Here is a 19445-nt window from a genome sequence, read left to right on the forward strand (position 1 = left end):
AAGGAGGGCTATCCAAGAATTCGTGGACACGTTGTAGAACCATCGTACCACCCCACCCCCATAAAGGAGTCCTCCCTCCGCTTGCCTCCTTGAGAATGTAGTTTGTCCCCGTCTCTCGACACACAGAATTTTCTGTCATGGTGTTTGCTTTCTTGCTGGAATGCACGTTTTATCCCCTTTCTGAGGCTGGCATCTCCCTGTTACACTGCCTAGTGTGTATACGTAGTAGGAGCTCAGTAAATATTGCACAAGTCAGTGAGTGATTTCTTGGTCACACATTCTCTGCTTCCCCAGTACTCGACTCACCTGCACCTGGCTGAGGACTGCATGAAGCATTACCAAGGCACCGTGGATAAACTCTGCCGCGTAGAGCAGGTAGGAACCTTTCCTTCTCTTTCTGCCATGCCCATTGACCCAGCTGAACTGTAACGTCTGACCTTGAACATCCTGCACAATCATAGGATATAGAAGTCTACTAGATCACGTTGTCTCAGCTCTGGAGCCAATCAGTGCACTTCCGCTCTCAATGGTAGGGACTAGATTGGTCTGGAACGCTGTGTCATTTGGATTTTGCATGTCTGGCTTTCTACTGGCTCCCCGGAATGTCTAGAGAGATATATGGATCTCTGAGCCCTATACTGACAAGGCCGGCTGAGTTTTATATTCTGAGTGTATTTTTCTCCTGCCGTGGCCACACCAGCTTTGGAGACCTAGATGCTGTGGAAAGCTAGTGCAGTAGCATGTCAGAAACTCACCCACAGCCTCCCTGATCACAATTAGGACTGAAAATCAGCAGTTTGGGATGTGAGTTCTATCTCTGTCACTGATTTGTTTGATGTGCCTATTTCTGCTTTATTTTCCTCATCTGCAAAGGGAACTAACGATGTTGCCACATTTTCCAGGAGTGTTGTGTGGAGTCACTAAACTTGGCCTTCCGTTTTCCAAGTATGAGAACGTTCCTCAGCTAGGGTCAGCTGCTACGGCAAAGGAGGGCATTAAGCGAGCGTGAAGCCTCAGTGGGAAAGAACGGCTCGGGTTCTCAGTGTGAAGCTGAGATTTACAAATTCTGGCGTGATGTGACAGGCCAGCTTGGGTTTGTCGGACCTGTCCTGATTCACAGACGTTCTTCCAAGGGGAGGTGGCCCTGCGAGAGTCCATCAGTTTCAAGGGCAATCTTGGCAAGCACAGGGTGTCCTCTCCAAAAGAACTGGATTGTCCGGAAATAGGGTATCCCTACATCAGTAAAAATGTGGTCAGGGTGAATCCTTGGCAAAGTACTTTTTTTCGGAAGTGCTCCATAGTATTTGTTGAACTTGTTACATTGAAATGGCCCTTTAGAGAGTATTGGACTCGGGTCCCGCTGAACGAACGTCTTTGAGGCTGGTGGTAGCTCTGAGAGGTGAAGGGACCTGGGGGCGCTCACCTTGCTCAACCTGGACAGACCATGAACTCGAGACCGAGACGGTTATGGACTCGTGGGGTCTTAGAGGCGGGAACCTTCTTGAAGGCCAGCCCTGTCCGGGCTCCAGGGGGAGTGGCAGCCGCCAGTCTCTTGGTTTGCTGAGGCCGGTGTGCCGCCCTCTCTGGCCCCTCCACAGCGGATCTGACTGTTGCCCGAGTCCTGAAGCGGGGCATCACTGTGCTCTCTCTTGTCCTCCTTTTGCCAGCCCCTCTCTCCTTCTTCATCTGCCTGGTTGGATTTGTGGTTCAGGAGTCCTTGTTTTCTTTCTCGCCCTAAAAGTGGTTGGAAGATTAAAAACAGGTCAAAAACCTAGAGTAGCTAAAACTCAAAAAGCGTATCTTGCAGCGCCAACGGGGAGCATGGGAAGAGTCTAGCCCGGCAGCGGCCCCTTAAAATGCCAAAGCTTGTCCAGTGTGCGAAGTGCATCTCTTTTAGCCCTGATCCCTCAGCAGGGCTTTGTACATCTAGAGGCCCCACGAGGATTGAGGCTTGACCTGAGGAGTCGGCGCAGGCACGCTGCCACTCACCCGGAGGGAGCTGCCTGCCTTCAAAGATGGCGGAAAAAATCACGGTGGTTTCTGTTTTTGCAAAGTGAACCCTGGGGCTGTCAACACTTCTCACTGACGCCATAGGAAACAATGCTGATGACGCCAGTGCTGAGGATGGGGCGTCGTGACAGCAGAAGCCCCTGCATGGGACCTTCCCCAGCCAAGGGACAGATCCCACTTACGGACCACCAACTGTCTAATAGTTCCCATCCATCCAGACTGTCACCATGAATGGGGCCAACGTCGTGTGTTTTCTGCAGGACCTGGCCATGGGCACAGATGCTGAAGGGGAGAAGATCAAGGACCCCATGAGAGCCATTGTCCCCATTCTGCTGGATGCAAATGTCAGCACTTACGACAAAATCCGCATCATCCTTCTCTACATCTTTTTGAAGAATGGTAGGAACGGTGGGTTAGAGAAGAGGGGAGAGGCCCTTCCTTGGGCAAACGAGGCAGGTGGAAGAGAGAAGACAAAGTAGAAAAGTAGTTTAGGAGACATGGAGAGGGGATTTAATACGGAGATCCTGGGGGCTCTTTACCCTTGGGGAGATGTAAGCAAATGAGTTGCAACTGGAGGCAATGAATTCCAGAGGGAATAAAGCTGTGGCATCCGTGGAAGGGATGGGTGGGAGCAGCGAGAGGCCACCGAACGCAAAGCTAGTTTGTGAGGGCACGTCTGCCAGATGCTTGCATCACATTGGTAATCTCTGCCTTTAAATAACTGATTTTTACCCACATCATAGTTGCCCAGAAGTGTCTGCTGTGCAAGAGATGGACACTAGGACTCTTGACTTAAATGTGGGTGGGGTGGGCAGGGGTGGCTGGGAACCAGGAGACAGATGGAAATATAGACCATAATGGGGCAGTTGCTATTGGTCATAGCCTGGGACAGAGTGGCTAGAATGGAATCGAAATGTTGATTTTGTCCTCATCTTATAGTAAAGTTGATGTGGTGAAGATTCATTTCTGGTAACTCTGAGGAGAAGAATGGGCACAGTCCCACCTAGGCGATTGGCTCTGCTTCTGACTGTGTGATGACAGTGGCCAGGTGCAGTGACCAGGGGTTTTGTTCTCACAGGCATCACTGAGGAGAACCTGAATAAACTGATCCAGCACGCCCAGATCCCCCCAGAGGACAGCGAGATCATCACCAACATGGCTCACCTGGGGGTGCCCATCGTCACTGATGTAAGGGGCCAGCCTTGCCTATGAGGAGGGAGAGGCAGAAGGGAAGCTGGCGTGTCTTATCTATTCTTTACTTAAGGTGACTTGTGATACACTCAACACTGAGAGAGAGAAAGCATAAAATTGGAGGGAATAAAGGCATAGAGATGTACTAAAATAGAAGTGTAACTCCCAGAACCAAGATTTGCACAGAGCCATTAAAGCTGAGCTGTGTCTGAAACCAGCCCCAGTCCCGCCAGCTTCATCCTCTGGGTCTTGAGGTCAGTCTGGCTCGACCTTTGCACACCCAGGTCCAGCATCTTCTGCGAGGGCAAGAACACAATGCTTAGCGTCAAACAGGTTTGCCACTTAGTCCTTCACTGGTGATGATTCAGAACCAGACCAGGGCAGTGTGTCTGGGAAGCCCAGCCACACAGCACAGGGGACTCCAGAACTGGAGGAGGAGGAGGCCTGAGCCCTCTTCAGAGCTCTCTGCTGGGAACCTCAGTGTATAGCTCCTTCCTATGGGGAGTCAGTCACACAGCAGTGCCCTAAAGCTGGAGTTGCAAATGTACTTCTTTTGGAATCTTAGAGTCAAAAACTTTGTCCCAGAGCCCAGACCAGAGACCTAGAACTGGACATAGTTCGGTGTTTTTATACCTTTGTTCACAAGAGGCACCCAAATAGGAGTGGAGATGGTTTACTTGTGTACCTGGACTATTGAAGCAAAATCAAATACCAAGTCCTATCCAGAGCGGTATTTTCTCCTATAATTAAAAGCAAACTATGTTTATAACAATCAGGATTTTTTTTTTCAAGATTTTATTTATTTTACAGAGACGGGAGGCAGGGAGAGAGAGAGTGTATTTGCCAATTGGGGGAGGGTCAGACGGAAAGGGAATCTCAAGCAGACTCCCCGATGAGCACAGAGCCTGATGCGGGGCTCAATCCCATGACCCTGCGATCATGACCTGAGCTGAAACCAAGAGTCAGACGCTTGACTGACTGAGCCTCCCGGGGCCCCACTACTGGGATTTATTTGAATGCCACTTATATGTTTGATCCGCATGTGCCATTTTTAATGGCTTTAAAGAGCCAAGTTTGCTCCAAGTTCTTAGGCAAAAGCCTAAGGGGCACATGCTGAACTTTCCCAGGAAAACCCCTCCCACTTTGTACTCTGCCAGTGCTGACTCTCTGAAGGAGTCCTCAGGGGCAATTTCCAAGGGCCAGCAAAGTCTCAGGGGCCCAAATGATCCATGACTCCATCTAATCTCACATGTGTTTGCCCTCAGTCCACACTGCGCCGCAGGAGCAAGCCAGAGCGGAAGGAGCGCATCAGTGAGCAGACCTACCAGCTCTCGCGGTGGACCCCAATCATTAAAGACATCATGGAGGTCAGCAAGGGAGGGCTGTGTGGCTGTGGGGGCGATAGCCAGGGCCAGGGCTCTTCACATCCAGGCCTAGAGGCCTGCAGCTTCACCTGCTGTGGGGCGGCGGGGATAGCCTGGGCTTATCTGTCCAGGAGGATTTGTATCCGGTCTTAGGGCTCTTTTAGGCCCCACAGCCTTGTCCTGAGGGTTTAGGAAGAGGCTACCAGATGCAGACCCCCATGACCCCTATGACATAGCCCCATAGTAGAGACCCCTCGATGGTGCTGTGTCCAAAGAACCAAACACATCCCAGCATGTACACGTCAGATGGGTAGCAGGTGCCCCTCCAAGGGTGCGGGTGTGGAGTGGCCTTAGGGATGCGACCTGAGCCAGTCCCTCCCTAAGACTCCCTGTCAGTCAGGGACCCCACAGGCATGTTTCTGCCTCTGCTCTTCTGTTCACATTCGTCCCTTGCCTGTGGTGCTCTCCCTCTCCACTTCTGAGCCCTGCCTTCCTTCAAAGTCCCCGTCCGGTCTGACTGTTCCCATACACTGCCCGTCTGACCGCCCAGCACCACAGAGGCTGCCCCGGCCTCCTGTAGTGTGTGTCAGGGATACCCTTTACGTATACATATCAATTCAGTGTTTGGCGTCAGCTTTTTATACCTTGGCCTCTGCCCTCACCTCGTGTCCTTTGGTTCTGTGCCTTGCATATAGTACATGTTTCATATTTGTGAATGTGAATTGTCCTTCTGCTCTCTGCTTGTAGCTCAGAGAAATCCTGCTTAGAATCCTGCCCCATAGATCTCTGGTGTGGGTCTTGGAGCTACGCTGTCCAGCTCCTGCTCTCTGTAGGTGGACAAGACTGGGGTCCTGACAATGAAGGGACTTTCCCAGAATTCCTTTGTCAATTCAAACAGTCCATGTTCCTGCTGACTTATATGTTAAAATAAGTATATTTTAAATATATGTACTGAGTCAACTTCCTATTTTTAAAACCCACAATCCAAAAGGATGGGTGAACATGAACATCTAGAAACCAATTACATTTCTTTGCAATGTCATTAAAGCCCACCCCTCTGTCTCATTTGCTCCTTTGTTCTCTGCTCCCTTTTCCTGCCCCTCTCCCCAGCCCCCTGAAGACATGTGTAGGCTTCACATGGTAGCTGTTAAGAGAAGTGGAGATTTCTAGGCAGCCGGAGGTGCATAGCTGGAATCCACCCACCACATAATTAAACCCTTGGAAAACTGAAGGTGTAAGGTTTGGTCTTGCCTGTGAGATTCTGCCTGTGCCTAGTTTCTACAAGACTGAAGGCAAGTGTCAGGATTTTTTTGGACAGAATGCAGCATTCGTACCTCACATAGAATATAAAAGAAAAAGAAAAAAACAGAAGAGAAGCAAGGAAAATTAATGTGGTCTGGTTTTGCTTAAGGTGATTTTTTAAAATAATCTCTGCACCCAGCATGGGCCTTAGATTCAGGACCCCAAGGTCAAGAGTCGTCTGCTCTTCCAACTGAGCCAACCAGGCTCCCCATTGCAGTTTTTATTTTTTAAACTTCTCTTAAAGAAGCAGACCTGCAGACTGATCTCAGTGCACCAGCCTGTTGTAGAGCATCTGGCCCTGCGGAGCACAGCGTGAGGCATCTGCAGCGGGCAGCAGGGCGGGGGAGCTCTGGTCGTTGCAAACTTGGCCGTGTCACTGTGCTAAGTGACTTGTTCTTTGAATCATCTTGCCTTGGTTCTGTTGGCCCTTCTCAAACAAATGGCAAAATCCAAATATCTGTCTCTTTTCTTTCCAGGACACTATTGAAGACAAACTTGATACCAAGCACTACCCTTATATCTCTACGCGCTCCTCTGCCTCCTTTAGTACCACCGCAGTCAGGTGAGTGAGAACCCTGAGGCAGCGAGGGGGAGAAGTGGGACCATCTCTGGTACATCGTCAGCCACGGCAGTCCTGTTCGGAGGCAGCGGCATCCACAAGAACGCTCCCGGCTTCTCAACACAGCTGGAGTACAGGCCCTTCACCGTCCGGCTCCCACTCCACTCTGACTCATTCCTTCCTCCTCCCTCCGTTCTCTCCACTTCTGCCACGCTAGCTTCCTTCTCTGCATGCAGGCTCACTTCTGCCTCAGGACCTTCGCACTTGCTTTCCCCTCTGCCTGAAATGATCTGTCCCCAGCATATCTACGTGGCTTGCCCCTTATCTCCTCCACCTTCCCTAACGATCCTTTTAGACATTACACTACACCAGTGTCCCTAGCTGCGCTATTCATAACAGCTCAAAAGTGGAAATGACCCGAATTTCCAGCAACAGATAAATGGGTAAACAAAACAGGCTGTGTCCATACGATGGAATATTATCCAGCCAAAGAAAGGAATGAAGCACTGACGTGTGCCACAACATAGGTGAAGCCTGGAAACACTATATGAAGTGTAAGAAGCCAGTCACAGAAGTCCACACATTGAAATGTCCAGAGTGGGCAAGCCTGTAGAGACAGAAAGTAGATGAGTGATTGCTGGGGATGGGGGGCAGGCACTGGGGTGGGGGAGTGGGGAGTGACTGCTAATGGGTATGGACTTTCTTTCCGGGGTGATGAAGATAGTCTGAAATTGACTGGTGATGGTCCACGGTTCTGTGACTATACTGAAGACCACCGAAGGGCACGTGCTGAATGAGGGAATTGTAGGACGTGAATTATCTCTCAGTAAAGGTGTTACAGAAAGTAAAGGAAAAAAGTGCTAGCCTCCCCCCAGTACCTCGTCTCCCCTTTTCCTTTTCTGTCCACTCCATAGTTTAAACCAGCACGTCATAAAGTGTTTGCATTTCTCTTGTTCACGGCCAGTCTCCCCCAGCTCGAATGTCAGCCTCGTGAGGGTGAGGATTTGTGTTGCTAAAACAGAGCCTGGCGCAAAGTAGGTGCTTAGTGTATTCTGCTTTCACTTGTGATGACTTACTTCTAGAATTAATTAAGAAGGGGATGAACACGTGGTCTGCACAGAGCTGCATTTCTCCGAATAATTCTTGATGGACACGGAGATGATGGAAGTGTGGATGCCTTGGGTTTACTGGGTTTCTGTCACGCACCTGGTGATGCTCAGATATTTCAGCTTGGAGATGGGAGGAGATCGCAATCCATGCTTCTTTCCCTGGGTTCTCCCACGCTCCATTTTCTCGATCACTCACGGCATCTTCCAGGGTCTGTTTTCAGAAGCGTTTCCTCTTCTTCCCCTTCTTGCCAAGCCTCGGGAAGCCTTTCCTGCTTTGCTCTGTGATGAGCCTTGAAGGTTTTTCGCCTCCAGGCTCCTCTTGGCCTCTCTCGTACGTGTGGTCCAGGCTGTTCCCTGACCCGGAGCAGCACCTTTCCTGGGGTGGCGGCCGGCCAGGGTGCTGCTGTTTTTCTCCAACAGCGAGAGCCTGGCCTGGCTCCTGGCAACTGCCCGTGACCGCCTGAGCTTGGAACAGGAGCTCGCAGCTCCTAAGAGGGTGTGCCGGGGCCCTGGAGTAGCACGTCCCGCCGGGTGAACTCCTCGTGTTCCCTGCTCCTGCTCTGCCTGCCCGTCTTCTCTCTTGCCTCCCAGCCCTCACTTTCAGACCTTCTCTCGGGCCAAGGCTGGAGGCCCGCGTGGCCCCTGTGGCACTGCACGTCCCCTCTGACACAAGTGGAGGCCGGATGCCGGATGTTGATTGCCAACGTCGGGGTGAAATTCAAAATTCTCGGTAGTGCCGCAGCGAGGCGGGCTGACAATGGCAGACTGTCAAAGGATTCTCTCTCTGGGTTGACCCCCGGCACCTTCAGGATTGGAAAGTGACTTTAATGCTGTCAATAGTCAGGGAGAAGGGTGGAAATTTCAGTAGAGACTCGCTCTCCTTGTTTTGCTTTTTGTTTTGTTTCCCCCATTTTCTTAACCTGGAAGCAACTCATTTCTCGTTTCTAAGGACAAGGTGAACACTTTCTAAGAGAAGCCCAGGGGCGGGGGAGCCCCTCTGGGATCCGTCCCACCACTGAAATGCCTTTCAGGGGCAGCTCAGTGTCACATCTCCTGGGAAGACTTCTCCAGTGAGGCCCGAATGGTGCTAGAAGGCCCTCCCCTGTGTGTGTCCCGGTAGCACTGAGCTCCTCGGTACCACGATCCCAACCTGCTTCCTCCTCCCCACCCACCCCAGTTAAGCCGCAAGCTCTTGGTGGGCACAGCTGAATCTCCCTTGGGTCGCCACCCCAGTGCTGGGGGAGACCGTGGCCCGGTGAGGTGCTCAGTGCATGAATCAGCATGCCAACCTGAAGACGGCCCTTGACTCCGTCGTCACCGCTCACTGCCAGCGGAGTGTCCCAGACAAGCCCAGAAACCTGTACGCTCGAGAGCAGAAGCCCATCAACCACCGTGAGGGGCGAAGCTGTGGGATGTAACACATCAAACTTTAAAGCTAACTTGAGCCTGCCTGTTGCCTACATGTTGCCAAGAGAGTGACAAGCTCACAGCATGGGCCGCCAGACCCTTTGATAACGTGCACAGCGGCTCAGCTGAACCAACACTCTACTAGTCTGTTTCGGTCATTGGTGTACAGACGGATGTATGACTAAGTCATTGAGGTATGGAATACTAAATACTTCAGTGCAGATAAACACAATTAATCTCTCTCTTTCTTTCCCTCTCTCTCCCTCCCTCTCCTCTTTTCCCTCTCCCCCGGACCCCAGCGCCCGCTACGGGCACTGGCATAAGAATAAGGCCCCGGGGGAGTACCGCAGTGGTCCCCGCCTCATTATTTTCATCCTTGGGGGCGTGAGCCTGAACGAGATGCGTTGTGCTTATGAGGTGACCCAAGCCAATGGAAAGTGGGAAGTGCTAATAGGTGAGTGGGGGCATGTACTCCAGACGGAAGGGGCTGCTTCATCGCACTCTGACCCATTCCATGCTTCAGTGTTTCATTCTGTCTTCGATTCTCCATTGCCCCTGCAAAACTTAGTCTCTAGACACGTTTGTGGACAGCCGCAGCTAAGGGGCCAAGCGTTCTTTCCTCATGTCTGCACTGGGTCTCATGATGAGAGGCAGCTGCAAGCAGTGGGAAGCGCCAGATCACAGACTCCAACACACCCAGACTCCCGTCCCTGCTCGGCCACTGCCAAGTGGGTCACCTTGAGCAAGTGCCCCACCTCTGGGTAGACCGCAATTTCCTTACCCAACCCAACGGGGTTAAGAACACCCACTTATAGCCTTACGCTGAGCCTGAGGTGGGACTTTGCATTTTCCTAGCATTGGGCCTCATATCCGGAAGACGCTCAGTGAATGGAAGGTAAATTTTCGCCGCCTCCTTTATGTGTCAGTTGGAGACGGACAGACACAGCATGAGAGCAGATATTGCCCGAAACATACTGTCCTGACTGCAGGACTCTGCGAAGGGGCCCCGCCACCTTACAGTTCCTACCACTTCTAGGTCGGCCGTACCCTTTCTGGTGTTTCCTTTCAAGAAGAAAGGAAGCAACTCATTAGAGCTGAACTAAGGCAGCGGAAGACTTTATTCCTTTCCACAGTTTCTAGGGCTGGAAGGAGAAGAGTAAGCTGAGAAAAATCATGCTTTCTCTAAATGCCTTTTTTGGCCCCATCTTGCCCTTAACAAAATGGATTACAGCTGCCCAGGGTGCCTCTTGACCTTGATTGACTAAAGGCTATCAGCACATACTGCCCTGGCCTTTCCCTCACCTCTACAAGCTGTGTCTGTTTTACACCTCTGCTTTGGGGCAACCCAGTCACAGTGCCCCCCGGCTCTCAGAGTGACCAGGATCTGCAGACCAGGCCATGTGGCCATTCCTGGGTGTGTCAAGATGGACCTCACACTGTCAACCCCCTTTCTAGAGACCACCATTCAGTGGAGAGATTGGACATCCTCTCCTTTCCCTCCCCATTCCCTGGAACTTCCCCACCTGGTCACCACTTCTCCCTGTACTCTTTTCTCCTTTTTGTTACATGGACCCCGTGGTAAAGCTCTCTTTCTCCTACTTGTGTGTGTGTGTGTGTTGCATGCACACGTCTGATAATTTTCAGCTCAAATGCAGCTTTCCTGGGCAGAAGCTGTCACAGCCAGGCTTTGATGTAAATCCCCCACTTCGACTTTGGTCCTGACTGGCAGTTCCCTTTTGGGGGGCGGAACCCTGGGGAGAGAAAGTTGCCCTGATTCACGGAGCGGCCTTGCGCAGACAGCTGACGTCCGCAGCGCGGCCTCACCTGCTTTGTGCATGCCAGCTGTCCTTGAGGCCTGTGTGCGTGTGCGCGTGCTCGCGTCCTGCTTTCTCGTACCTCATTGGCTGCATAAAACGTAGGCCTGAGTTGGCATGTTCCTATAACGTACCGTTGTTCAAGCAGTCAGCTGGACTCTGTTCTCCCGCAGGTTCTACTCACATTCTCACTCCCACCAAATTTCTCATGGACCTGAGACACCCCGACTTCAGGGAGTCCTCTAGGGTATCTTTTGAGGATCAGGCTCCAACAATGGAGTGAGAGCCAAAGAAACAAAGTAAAAGCAGCTTATTACAGAAAAGAAACTCTTCCACTCTGAAGGGTTTTCTTTGATTATTCCGTCACACTTTTTCTTTCTTTTTCCCTTTTTAGTTTATTTATTTGATTTTCTTTCAACAAGAAAATGCTTGCAGTTCTTAACACCGATTGAAAATGTGTCCGGTGCTGCCTTCACAGACCCTGCCGCGAGAGCCTCTGGGCCCCGGCCTGCCAGCTCACTCGGGCCCTGGTCACCTGCTGCTCAGTCAGGCAGGGCCGCCCCCTGGGTTTTAACCCGAAAGTGCTCGTAACTGCTGCGACCAGTCCTTCAGAGGAGCTGAAGCTGAGGGATGCCGGAGGCCCGGGGGATGGGGCCCAGGCAGGGAACACATAGCATCCTGCCTTTGGGGGGTGAGAACTAGAGCGTGAGGCCTGCAGGAGTTCGAGGGGCCATCCTCAGAAGGCAGAGGTCCAGTGGAGACATCCGCGGGCACCTGATCATGAAGGAGGCTCGTTGGAGCTTGTCAGAGCGCGTCAGAGTAGACTCCACGTCGGTCGTGGTTAGACCTGGAAAGTCTTTTTCCCAGAACAGGCACTCAGCTCGAGGAACAGTTTCTAAGCGGTGATGGTGTCATGAGCCACCGTGTACGTGTTGAACCCCAGCCACCACTGGAAAGCTCAGGTCTCATGTTGGTCTGGGGGAAACGGCCCTTAGTAGTCACTTACTCTTTCAGTAATCGCTTTTATTTCCATTCTCCTGTGGATTTTTCCCAGAGCTGAGTCATCATACCCCTCTCTCGCACTGAAGTCTCTTAGTGAGATATGAGAACCTTTCGGTTAAAACCCGTTCCTCACACAGTGTGCTGTTTGAGGGAGTGTGTCTTCTCTCTCCTACCACGCTTGTGCCTTTACCTGTTACCCAGGAAGCCCGTGTCTGTCTGGGAGGCTATCCAGCTTTTATTCTTGTCCTCATTCCCTCCTCCCTCTTGCCATCCATCCCGTGTGTTAGGAACCGCCTCTGGTGTGTTACATGACAGACGGTTCCTGAAGAACTCCACTGTGGCATTAGTCACTCTGTGGCTTTCGTATGCAGTCTGGGATGAGGCCACACTCTGTGTGCCTGACTTTGTGCACTCCACTGACGGTGTCCCCGGACCTCCCACACCCCCCACCCAGGCTGAGATGTGGCCCAGAGAGTCGTGGAGCAGGAGTCACCCACGAGCAGTGGCGAGGCCTGGACCCGAGCCCACCTGTGGGACTGTAGGAGGTCCCGTCTCCACCCCCACCCCCCGGCCCATGCACACAGTGTGCAGAAAGGAGAGAGGCTGGATCGCAGGGCCCCAGGCGCCTCGAGCTCTGACCGTCTAATTCAGTAATTCAGCTCGGGGGCCTCGGTCCGCAGGCCCGCACTCACGCGTTTGCAGTCCGAGGACCTTCCGGGGACAGGGCCATCGGGACCATAACCAGGGAGCACCAGAAGCGTGCTTGTTTGTATGAAGAGAACGTGCTCGGGCCAAAAAAGGACTCGCTCTAAAGGTCAGAACAGGCAGCTGTGCCGCTTCTGTCCTCTTTCCTCCCTGTGGCTGAGCGGTGGCTCCCCCGGGCAGCAGCAGCAGGGGAGGAGCTGCCGGTGGGATGAGCCTGCGCGGGCTGGCCCTGGCTCTGGGCTGCCTCCCGTCCTGCCCAGCTGCCTTCCCCTAGAAAGTGCAGCCAGTAGGTGGTGAATAAAAGCAAATGTTAAAAAATAGTCATTGTTAAAAAAAAAAGTCATTGTTCAGAAGTACCTCGTCAGTTGTTAATCATAGACAACTGGTTCCGTGTACAGACGGCGGGGTGGGGGGGCGACCGGCATTCGCTGCAGGATGTATTTTAAGACTTGCAGGACAGATGCTGAGTCCGGCTGCAGCAATGGCAGATCCCTTACAGGGTCTGAAAGACTCAAACGCAGATCCCAGGCTCTCCCGCTAGGATTCGCTCTGGGAGTCCCTGCTTCAGAAGCAGCCTGTCCCTCGCAGGCTGGTTTCCTCTTTCGTGTTCAGTCAGCACAGAGGATCCTGGCTGCAGTCTGAGCAGAGAACACGAATAGACTTGAGTTGTATACTCTTGGCTTCTGGAATGCTTTTGGGGGGGGGGCAGTGTGGTGTTTTAGCGTTCCGTTAGGAAAAGGCAAGACAAGGAGCCCTAATCCTGGGGAGGTCAGAAGGCAGGTAAAGATAGCACTTGCCCCCTTCTGTTGTGATTATGCAGGTGACCAAAGACGAAGACAGCGCAGGACAGGCGAGGGCCGGGGTTGTCTCCTGTCAACGTCAATGTCTGCAGGGACTTAGCTTCTAAGAGATGAGTTTTCCCACTCAGCAGTGGGTCAGGGTGTCCCTGGTGGGCCCCGCTTGTGGCTACCAACACCCACTCGGTCCTCTGGCGCCTCCCTTTTGAAGGGAGCTGGTATGGTTAGCCGAAGTGCCCAGATGCCCCCCAGACTCACCCTAATCCCTTTAGTCACTCGTCTCTCCATGTTGTCCAGAAGTGAAGTCTCTGCATTAGACCGTCACCCCCAGCTCTGGGGGGTTATGTTAGAAGTAGCAATCCTGAGCGGCTGTCCAAGGCGCCGTCCGAAGCCAGCGGAGGTGCTCCGAGAAGCTGTTACATAGCACTGGCCCTTGGGAAAAAGTTTTTGTTTTTTTACATTGAGTGTTTTACTTTATTCCCAATTGGAGTCAAGTCTCATTTTTCAGTGGGACTCAGATTTGAATGTGAATTCAGAGCCAGCCCATCGCCCAGATGCTATTCAAGCATTCACTTGCACGTCCCCTGCCAGGGCCAGGAGCCCAGGTGCCCAGAGTTGAGACCAGTGGCATGGGTTCTGGGCCTGGCCGTGCCACCGAAGGGCCGCAGATAAGCACTCACTTAGGGCTTCATTCTCCCATCTTTAGGATGTGGAGTGGACCGGAGCTTGGTTCCCAAGCCTGGCAGATCGTCAGACTCGCCTGGGTTGCTCTTAAATACACACATTGCCTGGTGCCTCCCTGGGTCGTCTGGGTTGGTAGGTCCGTTTTGGCCAAAGCCGGGAATGCCTAGACCAGCCGATCTCTAAGAACACTTTGAATTTCAGATTCTCCTAGGAAAGATCTTGTCCTGGCAGAACTCACTGTGTCTGGCCCACAGCGCTGCCTTCGGGGTGACTGTGTTTGGAGACCAGCATTCAAATTTCTGTCTTGCGGTTACAGAGCATAAGAGGGACCCTCAGAGCAGTCGACCCCCTCTTGCGGTTCTGGAGGGTCTCCCTGGTCAGCTTCCCAGGGGTTCAAAACGTGGGTTTGCAGCGTGTGGGTCACAGGGTCACCCAGCTCCGTGTGCACAGTCTGTGGTGGTGAAAATCTTGACCAGGGTATTACAACAAGACAGGTGATTGGGTGACAAGAGTTAGCTCTCAGGTGATTCAGATTAACACCAGCCAGTCTTAAAGACACCCACTGAGTCTGGGCCCAGGAATTCCCAGGCCTGTTGCAGAGAAACTTCTCTCAGTCAGACCGGGAACACCAGATGGTCAGCTATCAGATAGTAGAAAGCTCTGGGAGCATGGGTTCCTTAACCCTTTTCTGCCTCCCTCAGATCTCGAGTTTGCACGTAAGCAAGGCAGGGAGCGTTCTGGGATGGGCATCTGACCAGAGGCTCCCTTTTGATTTTTCCAGTAAATCGAGTCTTCTGCCCTGTTTCCTGGAACTCAGATGGATGGTGTCGGGGGTGGGCATTAGGGACGGTTTCTCTGGCACGTGCACTCTTACTGCCTTTACCTGGAAAGACCCCAAGGTAATCTCTGCACAAAATACCCAGAGGCTTTCTAGATGTCAGACGCACAGACTGCGTGGAGTTGAGATTTGGAAGGCCCTCGCTCTGGCAGTGGTTCGCTGTTAAGGATTTGGCAGTGTTTTCCTGTTTTCTCACTTGGGGAGTAGCCTTTGACCTTCTTTAGGACACCTAGGAAGATCAGTAAGGTCGCAGAAATGAGTCTGCTTTTTGGTAGCTTTGAGGGAGATCTGCAGAGCCATGGGTCAGCTTTCGAGGGCAGGGGCTGCTGTGGGCTCTAAGTCCTCACTCGGGGCCGTGACAGGTGGCTAGGGCTTGAACTATTGTGGATGGGACGTTGGAAGAAGCCCCTCATGCCAGAAAGGGCTTTCCAAGTTTGCTGCCGGTCTGGACGGACCAGGCACGCAGGTTCAAGGCCTGCAGTCCCAGCAGTCACGGGTCAGCTGAGCACATAGTGGTCGAAGGCACAGGGACCCTGGTACTTGGAATCACCCCCAACCAGCCAGCCAAAGCCTTCTTTTGCTCACCCTCAGGGTGGAAATCTGGCCCCTGCAGTTTCTGTCCCCACCCCCACCAGGCCCACGCCCTCGCCTGCACCTCCAGGGGGGCACATTTTCAAGTACGGCTCTTTTGTTCAGTTCTCTCCCACCGGGACCTCTTTCTTTGAAGCCCGCTGCTGCATGTGTGCCGGCCTCATGTTCACACACCGGTCACTTCTGTTCTGTTCCAGTAAAGTCCATGTCCAAGCCACACGGTCCATGCATCTTTTTTTATTGCACTTCTTAGCGCTCTCTCTCTCTCCTTATGAAAAAGGACTTCATTTATTTTATTTTTTTATTTTTGCAGTAGAAGTATATCTAATTCCATTAGCTTAAGTTTTTTGCAAGCATTTCTAATCTCTTACAATGTGCGGTCTCTGCAAGGTAAGGCCTCAGGTACCCTGGCCCTTTCCCTTTCACACCTGAGGTCCCACCCTCAAGGGCAGTACCAGCCCGCTGGCTTCCAGAGGTCAGTGGCTTCCCCCAGGGTGCCGTGCCCATCACTCCGTCCCTAGGAGGCACCATCCTTTCCACACACAGCCCCCTACCACCCCCGCCCCCTTCCCAGCCTTTCCCCTGCCAAATGGTTTGGAATTCCTCTCCCTGGCTTCACCTCGAGTGCAACAGAGAATCAGAAATGCAGCTGCCCCGTCCCCTGGCTGATGATGCTGAGCCCAGAAGGAGAGGCGGGTTCCTTCCTTGGTATAGCCTGGGGCCCTGCCTGAGCCAGAGGATGTGTTTTATTTATCTACAGCCCCCAAATGTCTCCCAGGCCTATTGTGATGTGGCCCCAACACCCCACCCCTGACCCCCTCCCTGCTTCCTCTAGACCAGGGTGTGGGTGGGGGAATGGGTGCAGAGCTGGGGAGCGGAGAGCAGGAAAGCAGATGCGGTGGGAACCAGAGCCAGCAAGCTCACTGTCTTTTCTGCCCCCCCAGGATCCACGCACATTCTCACCCCACAGAAACTTCTGGACACGCTGAAGAAACTGAATAAAACAGATGAAGAAATAAGCAGTTAAAAACATAAGCCACCCCTCCAAAAAACGAACCCTCTTCCCACAGTGCTCCGCAGCCCCTACCGCTGCCCGCCTCGGTTACTTTGCTGACCCCGTCCCTCCACTGCCTCCCCCAGCTCTGCACGCCCTGGCCGGCACTGTCGCCGCTGCGTTCTCGTGTTTAATGATGCCCTCTTCTTGTGTGAAACAAAAGAAAATAATGCATTGTGTTTTTTAAAAAGGGTATCTTCTATATGTGTCCTAAGAGGAGAAGTTCCCGCGTAAGGGACACACTGCTGGAGAAGTTGTAGAACTTTCTAGAATGAATGGACACCTTCTTCCCATTATTATGATTCCATGACCTTGTATATAACCCAGTGCGACATGCGCAAATTGCTTGAGTATGGGAAGACATTTGGGTGTTTTACAAAATCCGTTTTGGGCTGTTCCTGGTTTTTTTTCAGGAATCACAGAGATGTCTGTTCCTGGAATATTTCAAACTGAGGATTAATCTGTTGGCTTCACTCTAGTTCTTACCCCCTCAGCCTGCTCTTATCCAGATAAACTTAGCAGTGAAGATCAGGTGACATCTTGTGAGGTTCGAGCTGGAAGAGACCTCTTAGCCTTCCCCAGTGGCTTACCATCCCTGTGCTGGGGCTGTGGGAGGGGCTGGAAGTGTACCCATGAAGTCAGGCCCGGTGCTGGGCTGCCTGCCCGCAGCCTGTCACCGCTCCCCGCCCCACCCCCCACCTTTACAGCCTAAGTCACAGTGCCCAGCGAGTGTGGAGCAAGTCCCACCAGGACTCTTGTCTCTTGGAGAAGCAGTTAGGCTGGGCTTTTTGGCCAGACCCTTTCCTTTCCCAGGCACCACCCCCAACAGAACTCCTCTTTCTCAGCGTGGTCAGCACGGGCGGAGCCCCAGGTGAGGAATGAACTAGAACGGAATCTGAGCAGAAGGCCCTTTCCTGTAGACAAAGGTCTATGCCCCTAAGACTTCAAACCCCCAGAAAAACAGCCCATTGGATTTATGCAGACCCTGTTCCCACTCAGATTATCCTCAGTTTAAGATACTTCATAATACATTATTTTGTGTCGTGTGGGGTCATACGTCGTCGTGTTTGTAAGAGAAAATGATCATTTTATTCTCTGTATAAAACTTAGCTCTAAAGCAAAAATGAAAGAAGCAAACGCAGAAAGGATGTCTGGTCATCCTCCAGACTCAGCAGCTCTCCGTTCTCCAATGGTGAGCGCACCACGTGTGCTGCTGCTGGTGTCGCAAAATATGACAGTGGAAGTCACAAAAATGTCCCCTGCCCAGCCCCCCGCTGCCCTTGAACCCCTGCAGACTGTGTGCATATTACTGTCTCGTGATGTCCCTGCAGACGTGGTGTGTGCTAGCTCCACGCGGCCGCCCGCTCTCCTTTCGGAGCGCGTTCCTCACCCTCCCCGGTAGACGCTTCGTGGTGTTCTCTTCTCAAGGCTTCGGAATCTCCCTGGCGCACTCAGATTAGTTTTCAGGCCCCTTCTCTCTGTCTCCCTTCTCCCCCTGAAGATACCCCCGTTTCCTTAGGACAGAACCGTAGGTGCTTGCACTGGTTTGTTTCTTGCTGTCACTGCTTGTTTTGTCCCCTCCCCTTGACCCGACAGGGCTCACGCTTCAGGGCCTTGTGTGTCGAACATGTTGGGTTTCCTTTCTCTGTTATTTATATAAAAATAATTTATCAAAAGGATATTTTAAAAAAGCTAGTCTGTCTTGAAACTTGTTTACCTTGAAATTCTCAGAATCTCAGTGTTGGAAAGTATTGAAGCACAAACATGTATCATCTCTGTACCATTCTGTACTAAAGCGCTCGAGTCTAATAAATCAATCAGTCGGCACCCATTCATGGCGTCCGCGATGGCTCCTGGTCTGGCTTTGCTCTGACAGTCGAAGGAGGGAGGCTTCTGCGGTGGCCTGTTTCAGAGGAGACTGCCACCCCGGCTGTGGCCCCAAGTCTTCCAGACCCCAGTCAGCATCGCTCACGTTAAGATCTGTAATGGTCTCACATTCGAGGACAGTTCACGAAGCTTGCCTTGGGCCCTGGGCAGCAACAGGGCACTGCTTGTGGCCGAGGGAGCTCTTTCTGGTCTTATTTGTCCTTATCAGAAAGACGTCTCTACTCAGAGACCGCAGATGCTCCCTGCTCGGCGGCCGTGCATTCAGGGCAAAAGGGCGATGAGGGCACTTCATCTATCTGCCTGTTCTCCTCCTCTCGTCCTGCTGCCACACCCTTGGCCTTATGAGCCTTCCAGATCAGGATCTGGTTCGCATCCTATTGCTCTAGAAGCTTGTTCAGAATCTGGATGGATGGAGATGGGTTTGGCCTTGAGTTAGGGTTGGGGTCACACCGGAAACCTGCTGGAATAGGAGGCACAGGGAGTGGGGTTCTTTGTAGGAACTTCTGGTTCTGCTCTCTGGTCCTCAGTCACTGTCTCATTCAAATCCTGATCTCCTTCAAGGCATGAAGACCTCTAACAGCTTGAGGCCAGTTGGCGGATGTTACAGCTCCTCGACCCAGCTGTCTGCTGGTGAGACTTGCCAGATAGGGACGTAATGATGATGACGGTGACCATATATTGAGTCCTTGCTCCACGTCAGATCCCTCGTGTGCTGCGTCTGTTGGGTGGCTCCCTTCTCAGTTTCACAGATGAGGAAGCCAAGGCCAAGAGCAAGGCAGTAACCCCCAAAGCCCACTCCAGCTCGGGGGACATCAGACACTCACCATCTTATAGCAGTAGTCACTGCCCCAGTAACAAAGCACCCTCGAATGAAATCCAAGATTATAATGTTTAAATTCTAAATCATTCTTTTTTTTTAAGATTTTATTTATTTGACAGAGAGAGAAAGCACAGGCGGGGGGAGCAGCAGGGAGAGTGAGAAGCGGCAGGCTTCCTGCAAAGCAGGGAGCCCAACACAGGCTTGAATCCTGGACTCTAGGATCACAACCCGAGCCAAAGGCAGGCGCCTAACCAACGGAGCCACCCAGGTACCCCTAAATTTTAAATCATTCTAAACTGAATTTACATTAA

General features: G+C 52.2%; 1 protein-coding gene across 2 annotated transcripts in view; it reads left to right on the forward strand.

Annotated features, from left to right (window-relative positions):
* The window catches only part of STXBP1 (syntaxin binding protein 1), a 70775-nt gene extending 52516 nt beyond the window's left edge, over window positions 1-18259 (forward strand). The window contains exons 13-20 of one of the 2 annotated variants that reach the window (XM_032865917.1): window positions 295-375; window positions 2271-2409; window positions 3089-3198; window positions 4467-4568; window positions 6344-6429; window positions 9242-9396; window positions 10930-11055; window positions 16318-16453. In XM_032865917.1, coding sequence (XP_032721808.1) covers window positions 295-375; window positions 2271-2409; window positions 3089-3198; window positions 4467-4568; window positions 6344-6429; window positions 9242-9396; window positions 10930-11039 — 783 coding nt within the window. In that variant the 3' untranslated portion in view covers window positions 11040-11055; window positions 16318-16453. Of the gene's footprint in view, window positions 1-294; window positions 376-2270; window positions 2410-3088; window positions 3199-4466; window positions 4569-6343; window positions 6430-9241; window positions 9397-10929; window positions 11056-16317 lie in introns of both variants that reach the window. The other variant, XM_032865918.1, reaches the window with a different exon arrangement.
* The last annotated feature ends 1186 nt before the right edge of the window (window positions 18260-19445 follow it).

Source organism: Lontra canadensis, unplaced genomic scaffold, assembly GCF_010015895.1.
Source record: "Lontra canadensis isolate GAN:19392208 unplaced genomic scaffold, GSC_riverotter_1.0 scaffold30, whole genome shotgun sequence".
NCBI lineage: Eukaryota > Metazoa > Chordata > Mammalia > Carnivora > Mustelidae > Lontra > Lontra canadensis.